Consider the following 23,581-nt stretch of genomic DNA (forward strand, 5'->3'; position numbering starts at 1 on the left):
AGAATAGCAGCGCTCCTGAAGATTGAACTTAGTTGTGTTGTTGTTGTTAAAATTAAAATATTAAGATAAATCTTCAATTCTGAGCAAACTGAAATGATACACTGCATCATTCCACGCCTCAGTACAGTGAGATCTCATCTCGTCTGGCCACAGTTGCAAACCACCACAAAAGAGGAAGTTACACTGTAAAATCTATGATGTTCTGTTGCTTAGCGGCACGTGTTGAGAAAATATGCCGCGTGACACTGCTCCGCCTTCTGCCTCAGAGACTGAGCTCACATACTGTACATCAAGCGATTTTTTTCAAAGTTCTGAAAACATCCATGGCTTTCATCAAATTTAAATGAATGCCTCTGTTCCATTTTTAGGCCTGACACTCCCCAGTTTCTCTTTCTTGTTGCTCTGGAGCTATTTAGGAAGCATTCTCTCTGGAGAATATCCCATGGTGCACCTCTCTGTAGATCCATAGCAGCCTCATTAGCATAACTTACCCCCCATCCGCTCCCTCACACGGGGAGACTGACTCATCTGGACTCGTGTCACTTTTTGAAATATCTTTTGGAACAGTATTGACAAAGTGCGGGAAAATCAATCAGCGCTTTGCCTCTGGCTGAGCTGGCAGTGAGACATCTATTATTAAATTCCTCAACTGAAATGCCAGTACATAATGTGAATGAATGACTGGCTTAACAAATGTTTTTGTTCACATCTCTCGTATTGTAACACATTAAGTACACACTGTCGCGTTTGTTGGGGATCTTTAAAGACTAATAGCATTTTAATTCTCAAAGAGAGTAACAAATTCTGTATAGAATGTTCATGAAGACTTTCATAAGTGCAAAGATCTGTTCAACCAACATACCCTTATGACTCATCTAATTGTTTTTCAGTAGACTACTGTAGTTGGAATTCTGTGATTTGGCCTGTTGTATAATTATTCCTTAAATGGTGTCTTTGCTCTGCTCATATGTCACTTAGTCATGGCCACGGTGTCTGTGTACGCATTCGTATGTATGAGATGAAACACGGGAAAAGAGGGAAGGCTAAGACAGTAGGATATCAGCATATGGCCAAACTTACAGCTTGAAAACTCCAGGGGACATGAGTGCTCATCCATTGGGAAGTTGTTCAGTTTAAGCTGGCACTCAGCATCGATGGTCAACCTGCAGAGAGACACAATATTTGGATTCACTGACTCAGTTATTATTGTGTATATAGAATAGTCTTCTCAGATTACAGAGAAGTTTGTAATTGCTGCCATCTGTAGCTTCCATCGGGAAGTTAGTTCAGTTAGCTGTGCAGCTAACTGGGTGGAGTGGTGCTGTTGGAGGTGGAGGAGGAAGTTTTGAGGAATGAGAAACAGAACTGTGTTCAGCAGCCTCCATGGTGAGTTTGTAGTGAGTTAATTTGGAAGTATAAATCACACATTGTGTTGTCAGAGAGTATTTGTTTTTTGTCTAGAGGTTGGAGAAGCGGCTTGTGTTCGGAGGGTCACCGGTTTGATTCCCCCACCGGATGGGCAGGAAAAATTTGGGTGTGGTGGAGTGATTAATGAGAAAAATGCCCCCCTCCTCCATTAGTCGACTGATGTGCCCTTGAGCAAGGCACTTAACCCCCAATTTGCTCCCCGGGTGCTTGATGCTGCCCACTGCTCCTGTGTGTGTTTCACTGCATGAAATTTCCCGGGTGTTGCGTGTGTGTGTTCAACTAAGGATGGGTCAAATGCAGAAGACGAATTCAGTGTGTGTATGTAAAAATATGTATGCTGCCAATAAAGTGATTCTTCTTATTATTATTTATTCCTGAGACTTGTGGGATGCTACAGTGTTGAAACAAAATGTCCCTTTCAGAACACTTTCAGAATCATTTTTCATCAGCATTGTCATAAATGTGCGCCTTACTTCTACTTCAAAATCATAAAGCGAAGATCACAAATGTGCAGTGAAGTTGACTACCAGCTTGAACTTTTGAGTACTAGACTAAATAAAACTGTTAGTCAAGGACAGCCCTCGTGTCGGTATAAATTAAAAACATACCAGTCTGTCACCATAGTTTACACTAAGATGTGTGCTGTAGATGTCAGAATTAAACCTCTAACCTTATCTGTCTTAACCTAAGGAATTATTAATTAAAATTTCACTAAACTAAATTGATGTTTTTCACAGCCGCACACTCGCCTCTCCTTTTCACACTTGAGGGAGTTTGTAGGCAAAGTCATTAAACTTCTCCTTAATGAGAGAATGACCTTAAATGACTTTACCCATCCATGCACTCGCTATTGTCATGTATCATTGTCCTCCCAATCACAGCGGTCATCCTAATTAACCACTGGTTAAATTCTGAGTTCCTTAACAAATTAATGAAGTGGAGGGGTAGTGTTCTGCATAACAGAACATCCATCACAGCTTGACTGACTCCAGAAGAGTTCACTTTCTCCCTTATTAACACTGATGATATATTGTGGTGTCAGCATAAACGTCTGGCATACTCGTGATGGTGTGCAAAACATGATAAGCCCCTCCTGTTTTACACATTTCACGAGTTTCTTGTTTCTCTGGTTTTACACTCGCATAGCATATGCAGCCATGTTATTACTGAGCTGCATAAAGATGGAGCTAAAAGGAAAACATTCTTTCATACTTCCAACCCATCAGAAGAGTAACTTTTTGGCCATGATTGTATTTGTCCAGTCTCAAGCTTTTCAGACAGGAATGGGCAACTAGTAGTATCACATTGATATCTTTTTTTAAAAAAATTACCAAGCAGTTCAGAAAATCAAAATCAACGAAAAACAGAACCTTTTAAGCCATATACTCAATGCAGGGGTGTCCAAAAGCATCTGTTTAGGGCAGTGTAGTTCCAGTGTTCCCTTGTCACTAACAACTTCCTGCCTCTCTCAGTACAACAGAGCTCCTGCATGCTAATTAATGTCAAATTTAAATTGCTGAAATTTAAAATGGCCCAGGGCCTGCTGAGGATAATCAGTACCATGAATCATTTATGTAGAGTGGCCATAAATTGTTAGGTGCTTCAAGTACACACGTCGGTTGCTGCTTGTGGTGGATTCCAGGAAGAGCAGGAAGCACCTTCTTTGCAACAAAATGACAATAATACACACACAAAATTAAATGCTGCACATATGTTATTCGTTCTCAGTCCACCTCCAATTAGCACCTTATTTAACTGTCATGCTATTTAACTGCCTTATTATGTAAATATATGCTTTTTCTCCCATTGAATTTGTAATTAAAAACACTACTTTTGGTTTCGAAACATTAGCTGTAAAACAGGGTGTTAAACGGAAGAGATGAAATAACTGACAATTTAACCTCTTAATGTGGTAGCAAAACCACTAATAATTCTGTCCAACAGTCAATCAAACGGTGCATCTCAGATGAATGAGAAATACCCAAATCAGTTCTACTACTAATATCGTCTTCTAATATCTCAGGCTGCCCATACATCGTACCTGAGGGTGTAGAGTATCCGACCATCATTCCAGATTCGAAGCATGCGGTTGGGTGTGGTGATCCAGTGGGCGTCGGCTTTCTTCGAGTTGCGGAAGAACGTGTCTGGGATCCAGATCTTCCCAACCATGTTGCTGTTGAGGCGCAGAACCTTCATTGTGCTGTTGAATTTTAGCCTTCTGTCATACCAGGTCTGAGCAAAAAAGATGTCGATGGTGTATTCCTGAAGACAGATGAAACAATTTTTTTTTTTTTTCCACCAGTACTGATATGTTGAACTTCACTATCTGAACATGGGTTATGTAGCACACTGGATAAAAGTCTCTGTTTGTCAGGGAAACCTTGCAAACACTATTGTTTGCAGCCAGCGCTGTCACCAGTCTGTAGCTTTTAACCGTGAGATCAAACCAAAATGTGGGCTGCAAAAGCATCCCTCTGTTTCTTCTGTCTGAGGGGAACTTTTCTATGCCAGTGAAAACTTAATACTGAAACACATTTGCAGGCACATTTTCCTCTGACAAGATGGTGTCCATTTAGGTCAAGAAGTTCCTTTGTCCCTTCTGAAGAGTGCTGTTTAAAAAGACCATCTTGACGCTCTCAACCTGAAAATAAAATGTTCAAAGGGGCAATTAATAATTGCCCTTGTTTGGCTCAAGTATTATCTAACCTCATAACCTGCCGCCTTGGCAGCTTTTTGTCCTGAGCCTGACAAAAACATACGCCTCCTATTCAGTACCTGCGAGAGCTGTGTCAGAACATACATACGAGGAATAAAAACACAGGCTGTAGAGGCACAGGCAGATTTTAAGAGCTACGAGGAAAGGTGAGACGGGCAGCGAGTGAGAGGAAGTTATCAGTCTCTCTTATTTATTTTCTTATTTGGAATGGTTGAGCCCCGAGGTTCAAAGTGAAGTACAGCAAGAGAGGAAAAAAAAAATCTGGGGATTTGTGTGCAAGAGGGCATAGAGGCATTAACTTTGTGACAAAGCTTAACCCAACAATAAAGCCTAAATCCATGCCAAAGAGTCCTAAACGAGATTTGAAAAATAACATTTTCACCAGGCAACATTCCCATCCTTGCTGCATCCTTTTTTTCCCCACAAAGGGCAGACAGTTCAAATCCAGTGATGAGAGAAAGATTGAATGCCTTAGGATCTTCATCTGGGCCCTGCCGAGTGGGATAAACTTCTATTTTTTTTCTTTAACCTTAGAATACTCTGGGATCTTTCAGAGAATCACACCTCTTACAGCTCAAGCTGCTGCACGCATCTACAAGTAAGAACAGCTAAGACCTGCTCAGCTCTAATGGGTACCATGCACTTATGATATTTTTCTTTCTTTCATTTGCCTGTCCCATTCCTTCTTCCTCTCCCACATGAGCTGCAACGTTGCCATATTTCAAAGATCCCTAAAGCATAATTAAAAATTCATAATTCATGCTTAGGTGCCAGTCGTTGCGCTTAGCTGCATGTTCATGCTTAGTCGCTCTTCAGAAAAACTACTAACCTCACTACATTTGTCATGTCACAGTGTGAATGCACTGGCCCAGCCACACTCATTACATATGAATGTGAAGCAATCAGTCAGTGTTTTATGTCAGCAGAAAGGCTTTGTCACAAACACGCACACACACGCAGACTCCCTCACTTGAGCACAGACAGGCATTTTCTAACAGACCCAATCAATATTTCTCTTCCAACTTTCTTGTGACTGCAGTTATTAAGAGTGGGTGTTTTAGCTAAGACTTAGTGAAATGGAACGCCACCACCACGTAGAGCAGACTGCTCTGGAGAATCACAATAGAAGTGGGTTCTCAGTGGGAATGTGCAACAGAAAACAATGGCATAAAAAACAATGCTGATGAGAGCTTCTTTTTCTAATCCTTTTCTCTTCTATGAACATCTTTCCTCACCCCTATCAGTTGATCTGTTCTGCCCTACTTTGGACATCACCACATCTCTTTTACTAACTCAGTTTTCAGATACAAAAATCATGTGTTTATAGTACACTATAGCAACATTACTAATGGTAGTTAGACTCCAATTGTGATATTTCCAGTAGTAAAATGGATAGTAAAATACTGTGGCATTTTCAAAATAGCAAGGTTAACCTTCATGTGACTGGAAGGTTATTTCATTGTTCTTATATAGATTACTGGAAGAGTAATCTAAGAAAAAAACAAACTTCTATTTGCACATATTAATTAAAGAAATGTTTACAGAAAGTAAACAGCATTGCAGTAAGTGAACACAAAAACATGCAGTACACCAGTATTTGAATGTCACTTTGACCGTGACAACAAATAGAAATTTTCAAAAGCCTAAAAAAATACCTTGTATACAAATTGGATCCAAGGCAAACAACAAGTTGGTGTATTTATTTGAACAAACCCCAAAGAGTTTGAACAGGTGACATCTCAGATTGTAGCTGATGAAATTCCTGGCAAATACAAAGTGAGAACATCTTGGAATTTGCCAACGCATGCAGCCATTTGCAAATATGTTGCTTTGAGAGCTGGCCTGTGTTTCTAACAACACAACAATTGCGCCACTGTTCACATCACTATTTCTAATTCAAAATACAAGGTGTATAATGCAATCGGATGCATTTAATACACACATTTTATCCGCTGTGATGCAAAGGTTAGCGCTGTAGTTAAATAGCTTGATTGACACCTGCATTGTGTTGCTGCACTACAAGGGCAATGGAGCAACATAGTGATTAGGTGGACTAAGCAATCCTCCATGACAGCAAGCATCTGCCCTGCTGGAGGGTGCTTGAGCAAGACACCGAATCCCTGCCAGCTTCAGGGAAGAGAGCTACTCCCTGGATCATTATACACTCACCTCCCTGGAGACAGAGGCTGGTCGAACAAAAGTTTAGATAAACAGGCTTAAATAGCCTCAAAAACTGGATGAGCAAAAAGATAGATCCAATACAAGAGACTTACACATCTAGTTTCAGGTTGATTATTAATAGCAATGATGACACATATTCAAAATTCTGGTATTACTCACCATATTGATGGCATTTACTGGGCCGATGCTGTTGACAAACATGTCTGTGTGGATCACTGTTGGTTTGACTGCAAAGAAAGATGGGAAAATCCACTTTACAGATGACCAGTGATTCATCATTTCATACACAAGTCCAGGAAGTTGTTTCTGAGTTTTGTCAGAAAGAAAACAAAGAAGGAAATAACATGTCATAATCATGTCTGCCCATGAATGTATGAACATGAGGCTGCTGAAAACATCACTGCTCAGCTACATTTCAATGGTTTATCATATTTAGAAAACACCTGATAGACAGGAGAGTAGGATGAAATCATGCAAGAGAAAGTTGTCTGCACCAGGTTCAGTGGAAATGCAATCATGGAACTTTATCAGGCATCACTTTCAGAATATGAAACATCTTTATACTTCAGCCACAGGCTGAAACAGCCAGTTCAAGAAGCAATCCTGAGTATCTCATGTAGGAGTGCCTAAAATGAGACAATCAATATATTTCTACACAATAGAACACAACAGAAAAAGAGCAAAACAATAGATTCAATACAAGAGGGGGAGGAACACAACATGACAACAAGCGTTCCACGTCCCTTATCCAAAATTTCAATGCACAACAGAAGATAAATGTAAAAAAAAAAAAAATTGTCTAGAGATACACCTTGTTTGTCCCATTTCAGAATATCTTTTAACCAGTTATTGATGTTGTAATACTCTCAAGTGTTTGCTATTTCACATTTGATTTTCTGATTGGTTATTGCAGCCTTGCACTTCATATTGTGAATGGTTTCTGGTTTTAAATGGCTTAAAAATGAAAAAGAAACCAAATATTATCTGAAATGTACAGTCTTTAGAAATATTAATAAAACCCTCATCTTAAAAGCCAATCAGTTATTCTTTTTCCTCACAAACCTCCTGGTGCCCCTGTGCTCCCATAGACACTTTTAGGTTATAAGTTCCTGATTAATATTTTGACTTGATAAGATCTGAGGAAATATTACAGTTACCCAAAAGAGAACAACCAGACATAATAACACTAGAGAAGCAGATACACTGGAAACTGTTTCTTAATTGAGGATAAGTCCTTTTGAGGGGGACTAGCATACACACAATGAGTTGCATGTGCACCTTCACTGTCTTGCAAAACACTTCTTGGTGGTGGGAAGCTGCCAGCATCAGTTTACTAAGATGGACAAAAGGACATCAGAAAAAGTGTGTCTGAGGAAATTGGACAGCTTGGTGTCAAATGGACATCCATGCTCGGTCAGATCCTCTAAGTCAGCCTGGATCAAGTTCTATACTTGGCCATCTGATGTGTATGTTTATGGGTGAGTGAATGTTATATCTGAGTGGCACGTAGCCTCAAGCCTCCCCGTCACGCACAAATGATGTAACCCAGGACTGGACTATTATTAAAATCACACATAAAGCTAATGCATGGCATAAATGGAATTTTAATATATTTAAAAAAATTGTCTTATATTATAGCCAGCTGGAAAGGCGATGCAAACACAAGCCAAGAAAATATTATTTCAGGATGCCAGTGAACATAAAGTTGCTGTGCTAAGATTTCTAACTTGGTGTGTGAGACAACATAATACATGCCAACACACCCACCACAGGCATCCTGGCAGAAGACTCATCGAATTAGCTCTTGTAAATGATTGGTAATGCATCACCATGCATTTACCAAATAATTTAGACCTGTTAATTAAATTCAGTAACTTTATTGGCTTGTCGTTGCTCTCCATATTTGTGAATGCTTAGAAACAAGCTATTTATTTTCTTGAAGGCAATGACCTTGATCAGTGCCATGGATGTATTATGAATTAAGGATTAAGGAGTTCCAAATTTCCCCTCTCTCTCCCTTACTTTGTGTCTCTCTCTCAAAACTCTATCTCAATGTCTCTATCCTATTTGCTTCTTCCTCTTTTTTTTTCCATACAGTAGACTCAAGGGGCATTAAAATTAAATGAGCATCACAATGGACTTCAAAGGGAAGCCGTGGCACAATCAGTAGTGAATCTAAATCCACAGTATTTCAGAGCCCTGCGCAGCGGAGGAAAAACTTTGCTTTGCCATGGTATGGTTGGCTGGTTGATTGGTTGGTGGATCAGATGACAGTATAGACAGCTAATTATAACCCCTCTGTAGCTGTGTAACTTGGCAGCAGCTGGAAGACCAACGCTGAGAGAGCGAGATCATAGCATGTTTGAAGATGATGGTTAAGGCGGTGGCAGCCAGCCACCAAGCTAAGCAGCGTCTCTCTGGGTTGAAGCTGCACCTCAAAGCAGATCTGAGCTGCTCTTCAATTTATAGCACAGACCCTCTTCTAAAGTCTTAAGAATAAAGATAATGCCCTTCGTGAAATGTGTCGCACTGTATGCAGAAATGCACATATTGTACAGTATATGGAGAAAAGACATGAAAGTATCTGAAAGAAGCAGATTTACATATAATATCTATCTTCTTAATCCTTAATTCATAATATATCCATGGCATTGATCAAGGTCAGTCAATTCATTAGTCTTTAGAGTTTAAAACTGCAGTAGGTCTATTCCAAGTGTTACTTTTAGTCTTTAGTGAGTTTTTTTTCCCCTATAAAAAATGGGCACGTCAGAGCCAAAGATTTTGCTCTTTTTGTTGCACTGGGGATGCCTATTTGTTAGCCAGAATGTCTGCAAGAGAGTCGGAGGAATTTGAAGGGGATAGCAATATCTTGTGGCAGGTGTGCAGAAGTAAATGATGAGGATGCACATATACTCCCTACTTTGGTCAAACAGTGCAGTAAAAAAACATCACAGTAGAAAAGTAGAGAAAGCATAGGGAAAAAATGCCAAAAAGGGTTTAATAGGCTCAAGTAAAATGAACACCAAATTAAAAATGTATTATTTAATGCCCAGAGACCATAGGCTGGTATCTCAGACCAAATGCAAGTGTGAATTAGTCTGGACCCGTCAAATCATTTAGGGAGGAGGAATATCTGTCTGGACAGGAGATGTACACGAGCAAATGAAACGTGAGCAGTTTGTCTAGTGTCCAGGCAGAAACCAACTAACATCGTATAAATTGTCTAATTAATCTGCACATTATACAATAATTTCATATTGGCCCATCAGTTTGTGATTTCTTGTTTTGGCAGAGAAACACAAAAGGCATCAATATTTGCTTTTATAAAAGTAGCACTTTGTTGCCGTCTGTTTAGGCTGCAGGTTGTCTACCTCAGTGTTTGTCACTCCCAGATAAATATGAAGTGTCTCAGCTCTAACTCTGTGAAAAACACTGATAAGGCTGGGACCTGTCATTCTTTTCTTGTCATTTGCAACTTTAAAACAACACTGTCCAGTGTCCCTATGGTGAGAGAAGGACCAATTCACTGCTAGCATATAGAATGGTTTATCTTTATTATTCTCTCAGTGTGTGACAGACTGCGACTTGAGCCAGTTTTCCCAGGAATACTGACCCGTGAATCAAGTATTCAAGGGTGCTGAAGACCTCCCTATTCAGCTCTTGCAGATGGACGTGACAGGCTTTAGGATATATGTGTGCTTGTGTAGACAAGAGAGACCTGCCCAGCTGTCTGTCAAAGTGAAAGGAGTAAGCTACTTGTCTACTTCTCACACTGACGAGAAAAGGCTCGCGGGCCATGACAGACTGCGATCTCGATCATAACAGCAACATGCACATAAACACAAGAGCACATATTTTATAGTAAGCCTCCCTGTCTGTCAACACACAACATGAGTTGAGTGGACAAATACACTAAGACCTTGTACAGCTCAGCATGGTGTGATAATGAACTGTATGCTGTTCATAGCAAATCCTCTCGCTGTTCTGCAGCCTGAATGCAGTGAATATGAACAAGGCATCCTGCCTCAACTGGCCTATTTCATTTCATGCAATTAAAAAGTCATTATTTCTTATCGTTTTACAATCTGCAGCAGAGATATTCAAATATGTAACAGGTGGCATGACTAACATTATTACTAGCTAAAACCACAGTGAGTCAAGTCACAAGTAGGTCTCAAGTCTTCGCTAAGAAGTCCCAAGAGTGAAAGTAAACAGAGCAACAGAACAGCAGATTGTTTTCCAAAATGTGAATATACTACTTTTCAAATAAACTGACTGACTGATTACTCTATTTCTGCTGAACTGGCTTTTGTTGGCATTTTATTAAATCAGCCAGGTTTCATTTTGTCCTTTTGACAAACAGGATCATTGTTAACAAGTGATAAAATCTGCCAATGGCAATGTGTCATTTAAACCTGTAAAAGCACCAGTCAGCACTGGCTAAAAATGAGAAGCCAGCACAAACACACGTTTCCCTTTTTTGGTATGTTTTGATTTATTTAGTAATTTATTAATAATTTAGTATATGGGAAGAAACTAATCCCTAGTATCATAGTCTTTTTGGTGGTCAAATTTAAAGTCAACAGATTCCTGGTATGAACACTGTCATGTGAAAAGGCACAACAGTGACTCCTGCAATGCAGATTTTCATTCACCCTCACATCATCTTCTTGTTTTTTTTTTTGTGACAATTTCAAGAATCATTGTCACATTAAATGTTAAATATGGGTATATATAGTGTTTCAGTCTTCACACAGTTGCACAATCATGGGTTAACAAGTCTGCAACAAGTGAGAAAATGGCAGACTGCAGCCTTTAAAGAGTCCATTGTAGAAATCAGTGTAAAAGCATGTACGTCAGTTAAAGAGCAAATATACGGGTTGGATTGCAAATTCGACCATAAACGTGTGTATCTCTTTGCTTTTCTGTGACTAAGCAGATTATCTGTGAAAAATCAGCACCCACCTCCGATGTCAGGTCTGAGTTTGTTGTCATATCCATCTAGTAGGCTGTTTAAGATGTGTGTGACGTCACTCTCGTACACTTTGGGAGTCAGCACCCACGTCTTGTTAGACACCTCATCGTCGTCATCGGTCTGGAAGGAGCTGCGGGGAGGAGAGTGGGAATAAAAAATGACTGCAATCAATGATTTCTTTTTAAAGGACAGCAAGCTGTGTGTTTCCTAGTGCAGTGTTGGGAGATGAGAGACGCAGAGAGAAAAGGGAGGAAATGTTTTCAATCCAAGGTCAAGAGATGAGCTCTGACAACTTTCATGGCTTTTCATCACCACATCATTGCTACTGTAGACACTCTGACATATGCGTGATCCTCCTATTGATCCTCCCTTTCCATGTTGCTTCTGTTTCCTCTAGGGACACAAGGAAGTTAACACGAGTTCCAGAAAATGTCGAAATAAAACGTTCATTATGTAAGAACATATGAATCAACGATGTTACACATTCAGTGTGACGTGATGCAGAACCTGTGTTTTGTCACACTAGGTTATAATACGCACACGTGTTTTGGTCTACCACCCAGCAAAGTCTTTTTGCAATGAGTTAAAATCCTGTTGTTTCCATTGTAACATACAATTGTATCATTGACATGTACAGTCTCGCAGCATTGCCTTATTGTGCATTTATTCTTAAAGTTTCTTCTTAAAACGCTCATAAAGTGTCTCTTCAAACATGCCTCTTCAGTTTAATTCAGATTTATACTGCGTTTCAAACTTAAACTATATCTTGGAGCACTTATGGACTGAGCGTTTTGGTGAAAAACCTACCTGGTAATTCAGGACCAATCCTATCACGCATTTAGACCACACAAGATAAGAGAGAGTAAAAACAAAATGTGTGCAATCTGATGTTCGACTTGAAAATGAAAGGGCTGATTTTTATTCTTCTTTATTTTTCAGACATTTTGCTTTCCCTGCATGAAGATGACTCAAACACATTTTTCTGTTTATGCAGTGCTTCTAGTAATTTGGTTAGATAGTGAGCAACTTTGGTTAGATAGCAAGCATCGTGCAAGCAAACCTAATGTAGTTTCAATCCCGGCAGATTTGACAGAGCTGTGAATTTCTCCTTATGTGAAGATAGTAACGGTCACTCCTTCAAACTGACATATTTTGTCTTTTGTTTGCCTCCATCCAAGTAGCTGGTCCCCCCCCCCCCGCCCGCCCCCACTAAACAAGGGCATTTGAAAAAAGCCTCTCAAGAAGGCAATTTTTGGCAATTTTTACTCAACAGAGGTGGTATTTGACAGGTTATCAAGGCCAGCAGGAGAAGCAAAGTAAGCTCTTTTAGAATCAGAAATACAAAGACATGCTTGCGATGAAGGACTACCTCAATTAAGACATAAACTAAAAATACTGGGTTAAAAAACATTAATTAAATTAATATGAATGTGACCACAAAAAAGAAAATAAGAAATAAGCAAGAATTTTATAGACCTTATAGGATGTCCATAATGACCTTCAATAAGAGCTAAAGCCCTGCTTCAATTTTCAACTCGGTGACTCTACAAAAACGATGAATTAATTCCAAGATGGCAAAGCTGAGGAACTTCACAGCAGAATTGTTTTTCATATTGTAAAGGGGATTTTAGGGCCCCCAGGTTTCTGTGAGAGCTTGAAATGACAAGACAATTTTCCTGAGTTTACTTCCTCGCCCCAGACTTCTCAAACTGAAAGGATAATGATGTCTCAAGAGCCCCCAACCACAAATAAAACCACTGTGGGGCTGTAAATGTTTTTCTGCTCTCTCTTGGTAAATTATACGTCTGAAATAAAGGTTTATATTACTACAAATCATTTTTTTCAGTTTTGACATCTGAATAAAAGATTGATGTATGTGATCCCCAATGACTAGGTGCATTAGGGTGAATTAATATGCTGACAACAACGTGCCGTCATCCAAAGGGACTATTTTATGAGGAGACTTAAAACACCACATAATGCTGTCTGCAGTAAGAGGGGAGGCTGGTACCGCCAGTGGGCACCGATGAGATGTGTATGTACTCCGTGAGTGTGACAGAAAAGGCACAAGCAGATAGCAAAGCATGTACATGATGTGTGACAGAGACAGAGGGCTGGATTTATGTACTTAAAAGAGCGGGGCAAATCTTCACCGCATCTTTTCATTCGATTTCTGCTAACACTGCCTGTGTGTAATTAGTGTGTGATTTACTAAGGCAGCAGTTCATTACACAATCAGTGTCTGGGACCACCTACAAGACATGTTTTGTGCACTGAGGGAGAGTTGAAACGGTGCAGTTGAGTGGTGAGATTTGATCACGATACTAAGCTCAAGAACATTTAGTTTTGTTCAAGTTCTACAGAAGAAGTGAAAAAGAATGACGAAACATTAGTTCAAAAGACAGCGTGTCTTGTTTGACAATTAAGTCTGGGACTATTCATTCATATCTCTCAGACTTGTCTTTATGCTTTTTATATCTTATGTACAGAACTTTAATTTACAGAACACCATTCAACAACAAGCCAATTCAACTTCAGTCAGTATTTCCATACTGCAGCAGCTCAGTGAATGTCAAGCTCAGCCTTTTCTTCCTAAATCCCAATCCCCTCTGTTTTTATTAAGTAATTTTAAGATTTCTGTGAATTACAGGATAATTGATGTATTTTTCTCGCAGCAGTTTCCTCTTAATACATCAGTACAAAGTTGCACACACTCTTTAAAAGAAATTCAAGAGTCCGCGTAACATCCAATGGAAATTGAAATCAACTGCATATTTCACATCTCCTGCTATCTGTGCCAGCTTCTCCTCCTTGTATGCATATGCATTAGAGAGAGGCCTACTTCACTAATTACACTCAAGTTGTGCCTCAGATGAAAGAAAAACTTGCATTTGAGGCTGTTTCATGAATAACACAGATTCATTTAGTTGCATCAGAAATAAAGGCCAAAACTAAAGAGAAAAGTGATAGATGGACAGAGAGGTACAAACAGACAGAGAGGTGGAGCATTTTTAAATTGTGCCATCACAGCTCTGCAATGTCCAGAAACCACTGAAGCATATCAGGGAGATGGCCAGCAGCATGAAAGAGCAACCTTGAAAACAGTTGTGAGCTTTCCGCAAGGCTTCAGAGCGAAGAGAGGAAAATGGATATCCGAATGAAATAATAAAGAATCAGTAATGGTGAGAAAAAAAGACACTGTTTCCATGGTAAAGTACCAGGAGAGAAGCCCTGATAGCTTTCTCGTGTTCTTAGGATGGGTGCGGGGAATGATGTTTTGACCAGCACTCGTCCTTTTACTGCAGTAACTGTCACTAAGTGCCATCCATCTCCACCTTAACACTAGTGTCTAAAACATTAAAACTTAATTATTTAACTGAGGCAGACCATTGTATGCCTAAGTTCATGCTATAAAAAAATATCCAGGGGGTACCTGTCTCCAGCACAGAAACAGATAGATAGAGAGGGCAGAGAAGGGTGTGAGAACTTGAAAATATCTGGTGTTTTTCAGGTTGCATCAATTTTATCATCTATATTCATCTCACAGAGTATCTCTGTGTATATGGAAATGCTCCAAAGACGAGCACATCAAAGGAGGAGCCATGTGTTCCCCACTGCAGGCAGATCTGAGGTTTTGCCTACTAATTTGGTACCTGAACATCCACAGAGAAGTCCGTGCCTGCGTGTGCGTGCACTTTTACATGTTTGGGTGTGTGCTCGTGTTTGTTTTTCATGAATATGTATGTCCTTGGCTGTGAACGTAATGATGGCTGTGTGTGTGTAATGATGGAGAGCGCTGGAGTTAAGCGTTGTGTGCACAGCTACCCACAGTGTGGACAGTCTGACAGTTTCATACATTCTGCCCCTTCATGTTTAGTGCCATCATCATCTCATCTGTTCTATATTCAGCAGGCAGACCATGTCCCTACTACTGAGCAGACCTGAATTAAAATCTCATGTCAGGTTTCATGTTCAAAGAAAGTCTGAGGAACTTAATATCAGCCATGGAAAAAGTGTGTCCACAATTGGCATCCAAATCAAGCTCCTCTGTGCTATCATCTTTGCATGTCTGAAATTGTTCATGCTCATTATTATCCAACATGAAGTTGGATCTGTACCTATGGCAAAGAAACCACCGTGTGCCAATCACCCAACCATCCTTTGACAGGCTCCACTATCAACACAATACAACAGTCCACTTTCACTAATTAACAAAATACAATCATTCAAAGTGGATGTAAATTGCGCTTCTGCTTAATCATTGGCTTGTAATTTGCAATAACAAGCATCTGCACTTATGGTGCTCACACACAGGACTGTTAACAACTAATCACCTGGACCGTGTCAGCCTGCTCTACTTAACTGACCTTTGGCAGCAAATTTACAGGCTTCAGGCAGATTAGCACTTCATACAGATTAGCTAGTATTGGCATACAAGGTTGACTTGTTTCGCTCAGCAGTACAATACGGCAAATTAGACCAATTTGTTATGTTGCCAGTAGTGTTACTATAAAGTTAAAGGCTCAGTAATTTCTTGATGTGTTTAGATGTGAGCTTATACGGCAGGTAGCTGAAATGTTTCACTTAAAGATGAGGTAAACAAACCGTTGAGAGCAACATAAAATATGTTATCTAGTATTAGTTTAAAAGCTTGTCAATCAGTATGACAGTGACAGCAGAGTCCAGTACTGTGAAGCTTTCCAGCTGCATTAAAACTGTGGTGCTTTTAGCTTTTTGGAGGCTTATTTTGGCGATCATATTACCACTATAGGGGAGAAAACATTGATGGAATACTTTGAAATGTATCTTAAATTTGCCTTCTGTGTACTTGTGTCCATATATTATAAATTCACAAAGCCTTTTGGATTAAGATTAGCCAACAAAAAACACATATTAGAAACAGGACGTCTTCAGACAGCAAGGACGGCCATATCGAGAAGAGTTCATATAGGAGAGTTTGTTAGTTATGGCCCTACTTCAGGTTTATTGAGATACTGAGCTGAGTAAATGGGAAATAATCACCACTGCTGGAAATTCACTCCCTCTCCCCAAATCTATCCCAGAAATCTGAAACCACACTGACCTTAATACCTCCTGGGTGATGAATATGACAAGAATTGTAAGCAAGAGGCAGCTATGAGCTTCGCCTGTCATCTTCTACTATCCTGTCAAACTGTCTTAAATAGACACAAGAAAGAAAAATAAGAGTGACACATCTGGGCTATCAAGTACGTTTTGGGATTTCCGAAACATAAATACGTATGATAGTCATTATGGGATACAGGACAGATTGACAGTTTGTCAAAGCCCTTCCAAACGAATGACAAGAGGCAAATAGTGTATGAGTTGGATGACTTGACTGAGCCCAGTGTGCTGTAGGTTTCCCACTTAGACGGATGAAATTTTAAAGGAACTGCAATCACGTATAAACACTGGTCTTTTGGTTATAAGTGGTGCTTGGTGTGGATGACTGCAGTGCAACAAGTGGCAGGTGGGATTCACTGCTGAACTTGTAAAATTGGCATAACATTTGTCTCGCAGCGTCCACATTGATAGTTGCTCCGACAAATACCACAAACCTATATTAATTTTTGCACTTTCATGTACTTTGTCCATAGCATGTTCTTGATAGCAAGCTAAATTTACCATTAACTCTGCAAATCCTGAGACTCTTATTTAAGCATGTGATGGCAGATTTCATTTAAGTCCTTCCCTTTATTGTTTTCTATAGAATTAAGCCAACTGCAAACAACTGTGTGGGTGTGTGTGTTGTTGGCAGGCTATCTGTTACTTGTCTGTTGTTTGTTATTTGTTTAGCAAGAGGACTTTTTTGTTTTGCCACAATAATATGAGATGAGGGATACAATTAAATCCGCAACACAACTTTCACACCCTGAAGATTTAAAGGGAAAAAATGCCTACCATCCTTGTTTTTTTACATTTTTACAATAAAATTACGAAAGACTGTAAGAAATGTATTACTGTCTGGCAGACAAGGTTCGAGGCATATTTATTTGTTTAATGTAATAAAATCTGAAAATGTAGCCGAATGGAATCTTAATGACAATCCTGAAATGAGATTTAATGTAACATTCCTCATACCATAATGTATATCCATGTTTCTCAATCAGAATTATCAATCAAGGAACAAAATATTCAAGTGCAGTCAAGGATAGAAAACTAAAAATAGAAAAAAATGCAGCGTGTTCCAAATTAGCGGTTATGTAATGAATTTCGTCAGCTGCTTAAAATGCTTGAGGTGAGTTTGCAGAACAGCAAATATCAACTGACCTGACAGAAAACCTGAGCAGAGCTTCCTCACTCTGACATCACCACTTTGTCTTACGGCCTGTCATGGTTCAGAAACCCACTCGGTGGATCCTGGGCCTACATCTGAAGCTTATTTATTGGCTAATGCAATTATAACATACTAAAAACTTTAGAAAAATTTTTTTTCTACTTCTCCTTCAGGGTGCAAAACCTTGATTGCCGTGATGTCACCTTGGATGTAAAACAGTGCTTGACTGTGTGCCGGGGTTAATGTGCGCTGATAGCCATCAGACATCACTACACATAGTAACTGTCGCAATGAGTCACAAAGAAGCATAGATTACTGAAAGCATGCCCGAGGCCTTGAGAGATGTCTTATGTAAGAGTTCTCATGTGTGAATCACAAAAGACTTCTAATGCAATTTCCAACCAATAGCTATCTGTTAATTATCATACATAAGACCTGCATATAAACTACTTGAAAAGAAACTATGCAGAGCTGTCATGCTGACGTGAGCCACAAATTTTACCTTCATAAAGAGCTGACACTTGGCCTTGTCAATTAAGATGCATGGAAATGCCATTTGCTGTGATCTACCATCAGTTTATTATGTTTCAACCACTCCTGCACAACTTATAAAATCCATAACCTGCCCATGTATCTACTCTCTCATCCCCTGTGGGGGCACTACGGGAGAAGGAGTAGTGTTTACTCAAGCATAATGTGAACACTACTTGTGCATACAATTACAAAAACACACACACACACACACACAGGCCTGTCGGTGCAGACTGGGCAGGGAGCCCTGAGTTTGCGATCAGCATGACGGTGATTGAACGTCGACTGATTTATCTGCCTCCATTTTTCACCCTCCAGCAGCATAAGACGAAAGCGATGCGTGGACCCTCACCATCCCTTCCTCTTGACTATTCCTATAGTGCCTTCACAGGGAAGACCAAAGCAGCTTCTCTAAACAAACTCAAATCTGTACCTCAGTGAAAGATGAAATGGCAGTTCTTTCACTGTGTGTGTGTGTGTGTGTGTGTGTGTGCATGACAGGGATGAGTCCATATGTATTATCCTTGTCCTTATTGTGCCTTTTCACTTGTATTCTCTGTGATTGTCTGCCATTTTGAATTGCTTTTTTTTATTATTATTATTCCATATACGTGGGGTAAAACGTTGCCTACACACATTCACACTCAGGTTCTTTATTACAAACGACTGCTTGCGTACATTACAGTTCGGCCACATCCGACACAGTTCAATAATGAGGGCTTTGGCTCTTGGAATAGACTTGATCCTTAAAGATAGCTTAGCAGGGACTATATGTAGCCTTAGCTTCAAGCAAATTAGCCTGCCACTGTGCTATTTCAAACACTGGACAGATTGTGAGAGACACTGGACAAACCGCCTCCATATAGACACGTTTATCTGTTCAAAAATAAAAGGGAAAATTTAAAAAAATATATATTAAAAATCATCTGACAAATATTTAAAGCACCTTGTAGCTGTCCGTCGCTTTTGTTTCCTATAAAAAAATATATATATATTATGAGGCACAATATTTCCCAGTTATACGCGACGCATGTCTAGCTGTGACTGAAAAATTACCACACGTCCAAGTCGACCACAGTAATAATGATTAATAACGTGATATAAACACTACATGCTTTTTGTCTTCTACTGTAATTCCAACCTGCCTAACCGTTCAGCATCACACTAGCAGCAAGGCAGCCTTGGCACCGCGAAACGAGGTGTTGTTAAAATAAGAAAAACGCAACCCAATAGACAGAATCGCGGTTTTACAAAAGAAACATCACGCGCTGACATCTTACCTTGTAGGCAGATTAACGGCGATAAACACCCAGAGAAACAGTTTCAGAGGGAGGGAAGGCTTCGCCATTGCTGTCGAGCATTTGGAGGCTAAATTTGGTGAAGCCATCATCACCATCTTCGTTTCCTCTTTATGGCAGATGGACGTGTCCGTCTATTTACTGGGTTTCCTCTCTATGATACATTACGCACGTTAGCAGTAGCGGGTCTCCAAATCTAGACCCGAGGCGGACGTGCGGTGGAGTTCAATCAACCAAAACAAAATCGATGCGAGTCGAAAGCTTGATCTGGTATCGCTCGTTTTTCCCTTTTTTTCCTGCGTCTGTTGCCGAATAGACAGCCTAACAGGGCCCTAAAAAACCCGCCACAGACGGTGAAGCCCCCCCTTTTGTAATAAGCTACACTGATACCGAGCAGCTAAGAAAAAACCGGAGGAGCCTCACTGTGAATGCAGATTAACACTGGGGTCAGAGAGGAACTGATGCACGTTGCTGCAGCACAGATCAACACATGCGTGGTTTCACCAAGCGGAAGCAGGGGTGCATAAACGAGGGACTGGAAAAAAGGCTTCGCTTGGTGCTACACGGGGGGGGGTGTGGATTTTAGTTTTTGATTGCCAACACACTCTCATGTATACCACGTGATGCTTGTTAATTTTCAGTATGAGAAACAAAATATATATAGACTGGCGAGTGGTGTTAGAGGTGAACTTGCACTGTTTGGCAGTTGGTGCCAAATAATGCGAATTTGCAATTAGCAAAAGTCGGTGCAGGGCTCACGAGGTTCCTAACAGACTAAAAATGAGAAAATCCACCAATTTATACAGCATGAGTGGATACAACCATGGTCTAAAGAAAACTGGAAGAGCACCTGAATTGTCTTTTGTATAAATACTTACACAAATCCCTTCAGGTGTGAGGAGTGTGTGTGTGTGTGTCAGATCTGTTTGGAAGTCAAAAAATGAGCCCGCAGGCCTGAATCTCTCCAGTCACGCTTTCAGGACCTTGGACAGCTCTATCACTTTCCTCTGCATTACAAACCACCAATCAGCACTAAGGACACCTCCCGTCAGTTTGTTGCCGCTCAAATCAGAGGAATGCTGGCTCTTACGGCTCAGTGTATTTAGTAGTGAATAAATAAATAGTGCAGAAAACAGTTTCATTTACTTTGCTGTTTGTGTTGTACATTAATTGACTGTTTGACTGAATGAGGTTAAGAAGGAATGCAACTTGTGCCAGAGGATATATTTGTGTTTGAGCACCGTACGCGATTCTTCTATGATACATGTGGTTTTCCAAGTCTTTTGGCATATTTTGAAACCAATCCAGGCAGCATATCCTGAGGTTTGCATCGCCCTTCCTAAGGTGCTCTTGTATCCATTTCAAAATTGTTATATAAATATGCTAATGCTCCTTCTTTGGTAGGGTGTAACTTATTTCCAAGGACTCCTTGAGGGGGTGTTTGAGAGAATATATGTGTTCATAATCTAAAATACAAAATGGTTGCCTGTCCCACACTGTCTCATAAATTATTTTGATACTGCTGTTACACTTCACGCTATTTCTTCCTCTCCTTCCCTTTCTCTCTCACTTAACTTCTCATCTTCAGAAGAGAGCGCGGAAATAAATATAAATAAATAAAACAAGTGGAGCTTGTTAGGATTTGGTGTGGTGTGTGTGGTATGAAAGACAAAGTAGGTCACGTGTCCTTGGCTGCATCCTTCTGCCGTATGGTTTAACTGACCCAAGGACAAATCTAACAAGATTCTGTCTTCAAGTCTGCTTATACAGTATATCAACACAGTGGGTTAAAAAAAAAATCAATAAATTGAACAAAATTGCAGTTATTTGATCTCATTTAAAATGAGCGCAAAAGCTCAGAGGGGGGAAACAGTGAGAAGTAAGGAGAGTGGCAGGTGCAGTGGAACCAAGCATGTGCTTTCAGAGTCATCGTCTTGTCGTGGTGCAATGGCCCATATTCCCCTCTGAACATTTATTCCACAGGCATACAGCCAGTGAACATGCTGCACTATTACTTTTATGGTCCCATGAGGGGACAGCAATGGTAAACAACTGTACTGTGTTTTTTTTTTTTCCTGTACTGTCTCATTTCTGTTTCTCAACATCAGCTATTAAAATTTGGCTGTGGCAATCAAAGCTGATTGCAGATGTTGCTGCCGAAGTGTGACATACATGGAAGATGAGGTGCGTCTGATTTGAACACAACATCACGTGTTTATTTGTGGCAAGTGAGGCTCAGCGTAGGTTAATCATCTTAAGGAAATTGACAGATGCTTCATCAGCCATGCAGCACTCCTCAAAGCAGAGTAAAGTAGCAACAGCTCCCTCCCGAATATTGAATAGATAAAGAGAGGAAGTCTTTTATGATATTTAAGACATAATACTATAAACAGCCACATCTTCTGGCTATACTGTACCTCAGCATATTTTACTGTAATGTATGTTTCCTAAGCCAAATGTGGAATGCATGACAGTGATTGAGTTCATGTTTTGACAATCATTTTATATATTTGATGAGGTTATACTTGAAAAACTTAGGAATTTTCTGCAGACACTGGCATTATAAACTGAGTAAATATCTTCAGCTCTCAAAAGGCAAATTCAGGCCTTGCCTCATCAGGTGCTGGAGATTATACTGGTCTAAACAGATGTACACACACACACACACACACACACACACACACACAGCCCATATCATTCAGTCCCCAGGGTTGGATATCTCTCTCCCTGTCCTGCAGCTATGTCACTGCAGCTGTCAGAGACTCTGGCCATGCAGGTCATGACCCAAAACGTCAGCATCAGAGGTATCTGTTAGTGGTAGGAGGTATTGATCTAGCTGAGGATGGAGGAGGTAATTTAGATAAATGCCAATAAACCCAGTGCCCACTAAACTGTAAGTTGGTTAATTAACTCATGTGGATGTATTTTGTTAGTGGGAGACATTCATGGTTGGATGATAATTAGATACAAGATTGAAAGGATGGGTGTAGGATTAGAGGGAGCAGGCTTTTGTTTGCTTTTTTGCTCTTAAAGCATGGGACTAGGTGTTTACTTTTAAACCATATGGTTTATACCAAATGTTTATTCTGATTATACAAGACAGCTAGTTAATAGCCCTGGCAGAATCTACCTCTGTTTCTCTTTTTCAAACTCTTTCTCTCTCTCTCACACTCGCACACACACACACACACACACCGACAGAGAAAAAGCGAGGGAGATGTCAGTTCAGATCTACTTGGTCCAATAATCACAGCAAAAATTTGAGCCAAACTGGCTCATCCCCATATCATGGATGCACCTGGGCTCTCATGTGCTGACCTACCTCCAGAAAGCTGTTCATCTGCGTGCGTTGAAAACACACATGTACCTTTACTGGCATTCATTTCCACATCTTACAGGGTCGCTGTCTTGCATGTGAAATTGACATTACCCAGATAAATTACATAAACCCAATCCAAATATCTGTAGTCAGCAAATCCGAGCATCTGACTGTAGTGTCATGTTGAACTGCATGCAGTGTATTGAGTAAATTACAATGCAGCATAACATAAATAACTGCAGTCTGTATGATAACAAAGCATACAAGGTTTTCATTTCTCTAAAGATTGGGCACATTGTAGGCAGTGACAGCACTGGCATGTGAAGACTTAGTTTAGTGACATGTCTGCTTAAAAAAAAATTCGATAATGATTTCATCTTTCATGGTACCCATTTTCTCCGCAGACAGAGTGGCATGTGTGAGTCTGGCTGTGATGATGTGTTGTGTCATCTTTAGATAAGAACTGGGGGAGGTATAGTCTTCTATAATGGCATCACTGAACACACAGATGCCCAGTTCCACTATCATTCCAGTTTTACAACCCACACATATGCTGTCACAGCCCCACTCAGTTAGCATCAAGCTGTGGGAGCAGAATGAGCTACTGTAAGCACTATTGGATATGAGAAGAAATCTGGCATTCAGACCAAAGTGATGTAACATCACGAATTTGAAAACAGTAGAAGAAAGACATGCAACAAATTTTGAATGTTGTTTACGAGAAAATTTCACTGCGACCCTGTTGACAAAAACAAATAAGAAATGAAGCGCACTGAAACTGGAAAAGGCAGGTGCAGTATAAGGCCAGGTGGTCTGTTTATGAAAATGTGCACAG

At 40.1% G+C, this 23,581-nt stretch overlaps 2 protein-coding genes across 5 annotated transcripts in view; one reads left to right on the forward strand and one right to left on the reverse strand.

Annotated features, from left to right (window-relative positions):
- Positions 1–19,940, reverse strand: part of gabrg2 (gamma-aminobutyric acid type A receptor subunit gamma2) — a 46,597-nt gene extending 26,657 nt beyond the window's left edge. For 3 of the 4 annotated variants that reach the window (XM_046409866.1, XM_046409865.1, XM_046409864.1), the window contains exons 1-5: positions 19,410–19,939; positions 11,291–11,430; positions 6,485–6,552; positions 3,470–3,690; positions 1,081–1,163 (exon numbers count right to left, since the gene is read on the reverse strand). In XM_046409866.1, coding sequence (XP_046265822.1) covers positions 1,081–1,163; positions 3,470–3,690; positions 6,485–6,552; positions 11,291–11,430; positions 19,410–19,525 — 628 coding nt within the window. In that variant the 5' untranslated portion in view covers positions 19,526–19,939. Of the gene's footprint in view, positions 1–1,080; positions 1,164–3,469; positions 3,691–6,484; positions 6,553–11,290; positions 11,431–19,409 lie in introns of all 4 variants that reach the window. The other variant, XM_046409863.1, reaches the window with a different exon arrangement.
- The window catches only part of LOC124070203 (gamma-aminobutyric acid receptor subunit beta-2), a 337,631-nt gene that overhangs the window by 147,895 nt on the left and 166,155 nt on the right, over positions 1–23,581 (forward strand). The window lies entirely within an intron of this gene.

Source organism: Scatophagus argus, chromosome 14 (genome assembly GCF_020382885.2).
Source record: "Scatophagus argus isolate fScaArg1 chromosome 14, fScaArg1.pri, whole genome shotgun sequence".
In the NCBI taxonomy this organism is placed as follows: Eukaryota; Metazoa; Chordata; class Actinopteri; family Scatophagidae; genus Scatophagus; species Scatophagus argus.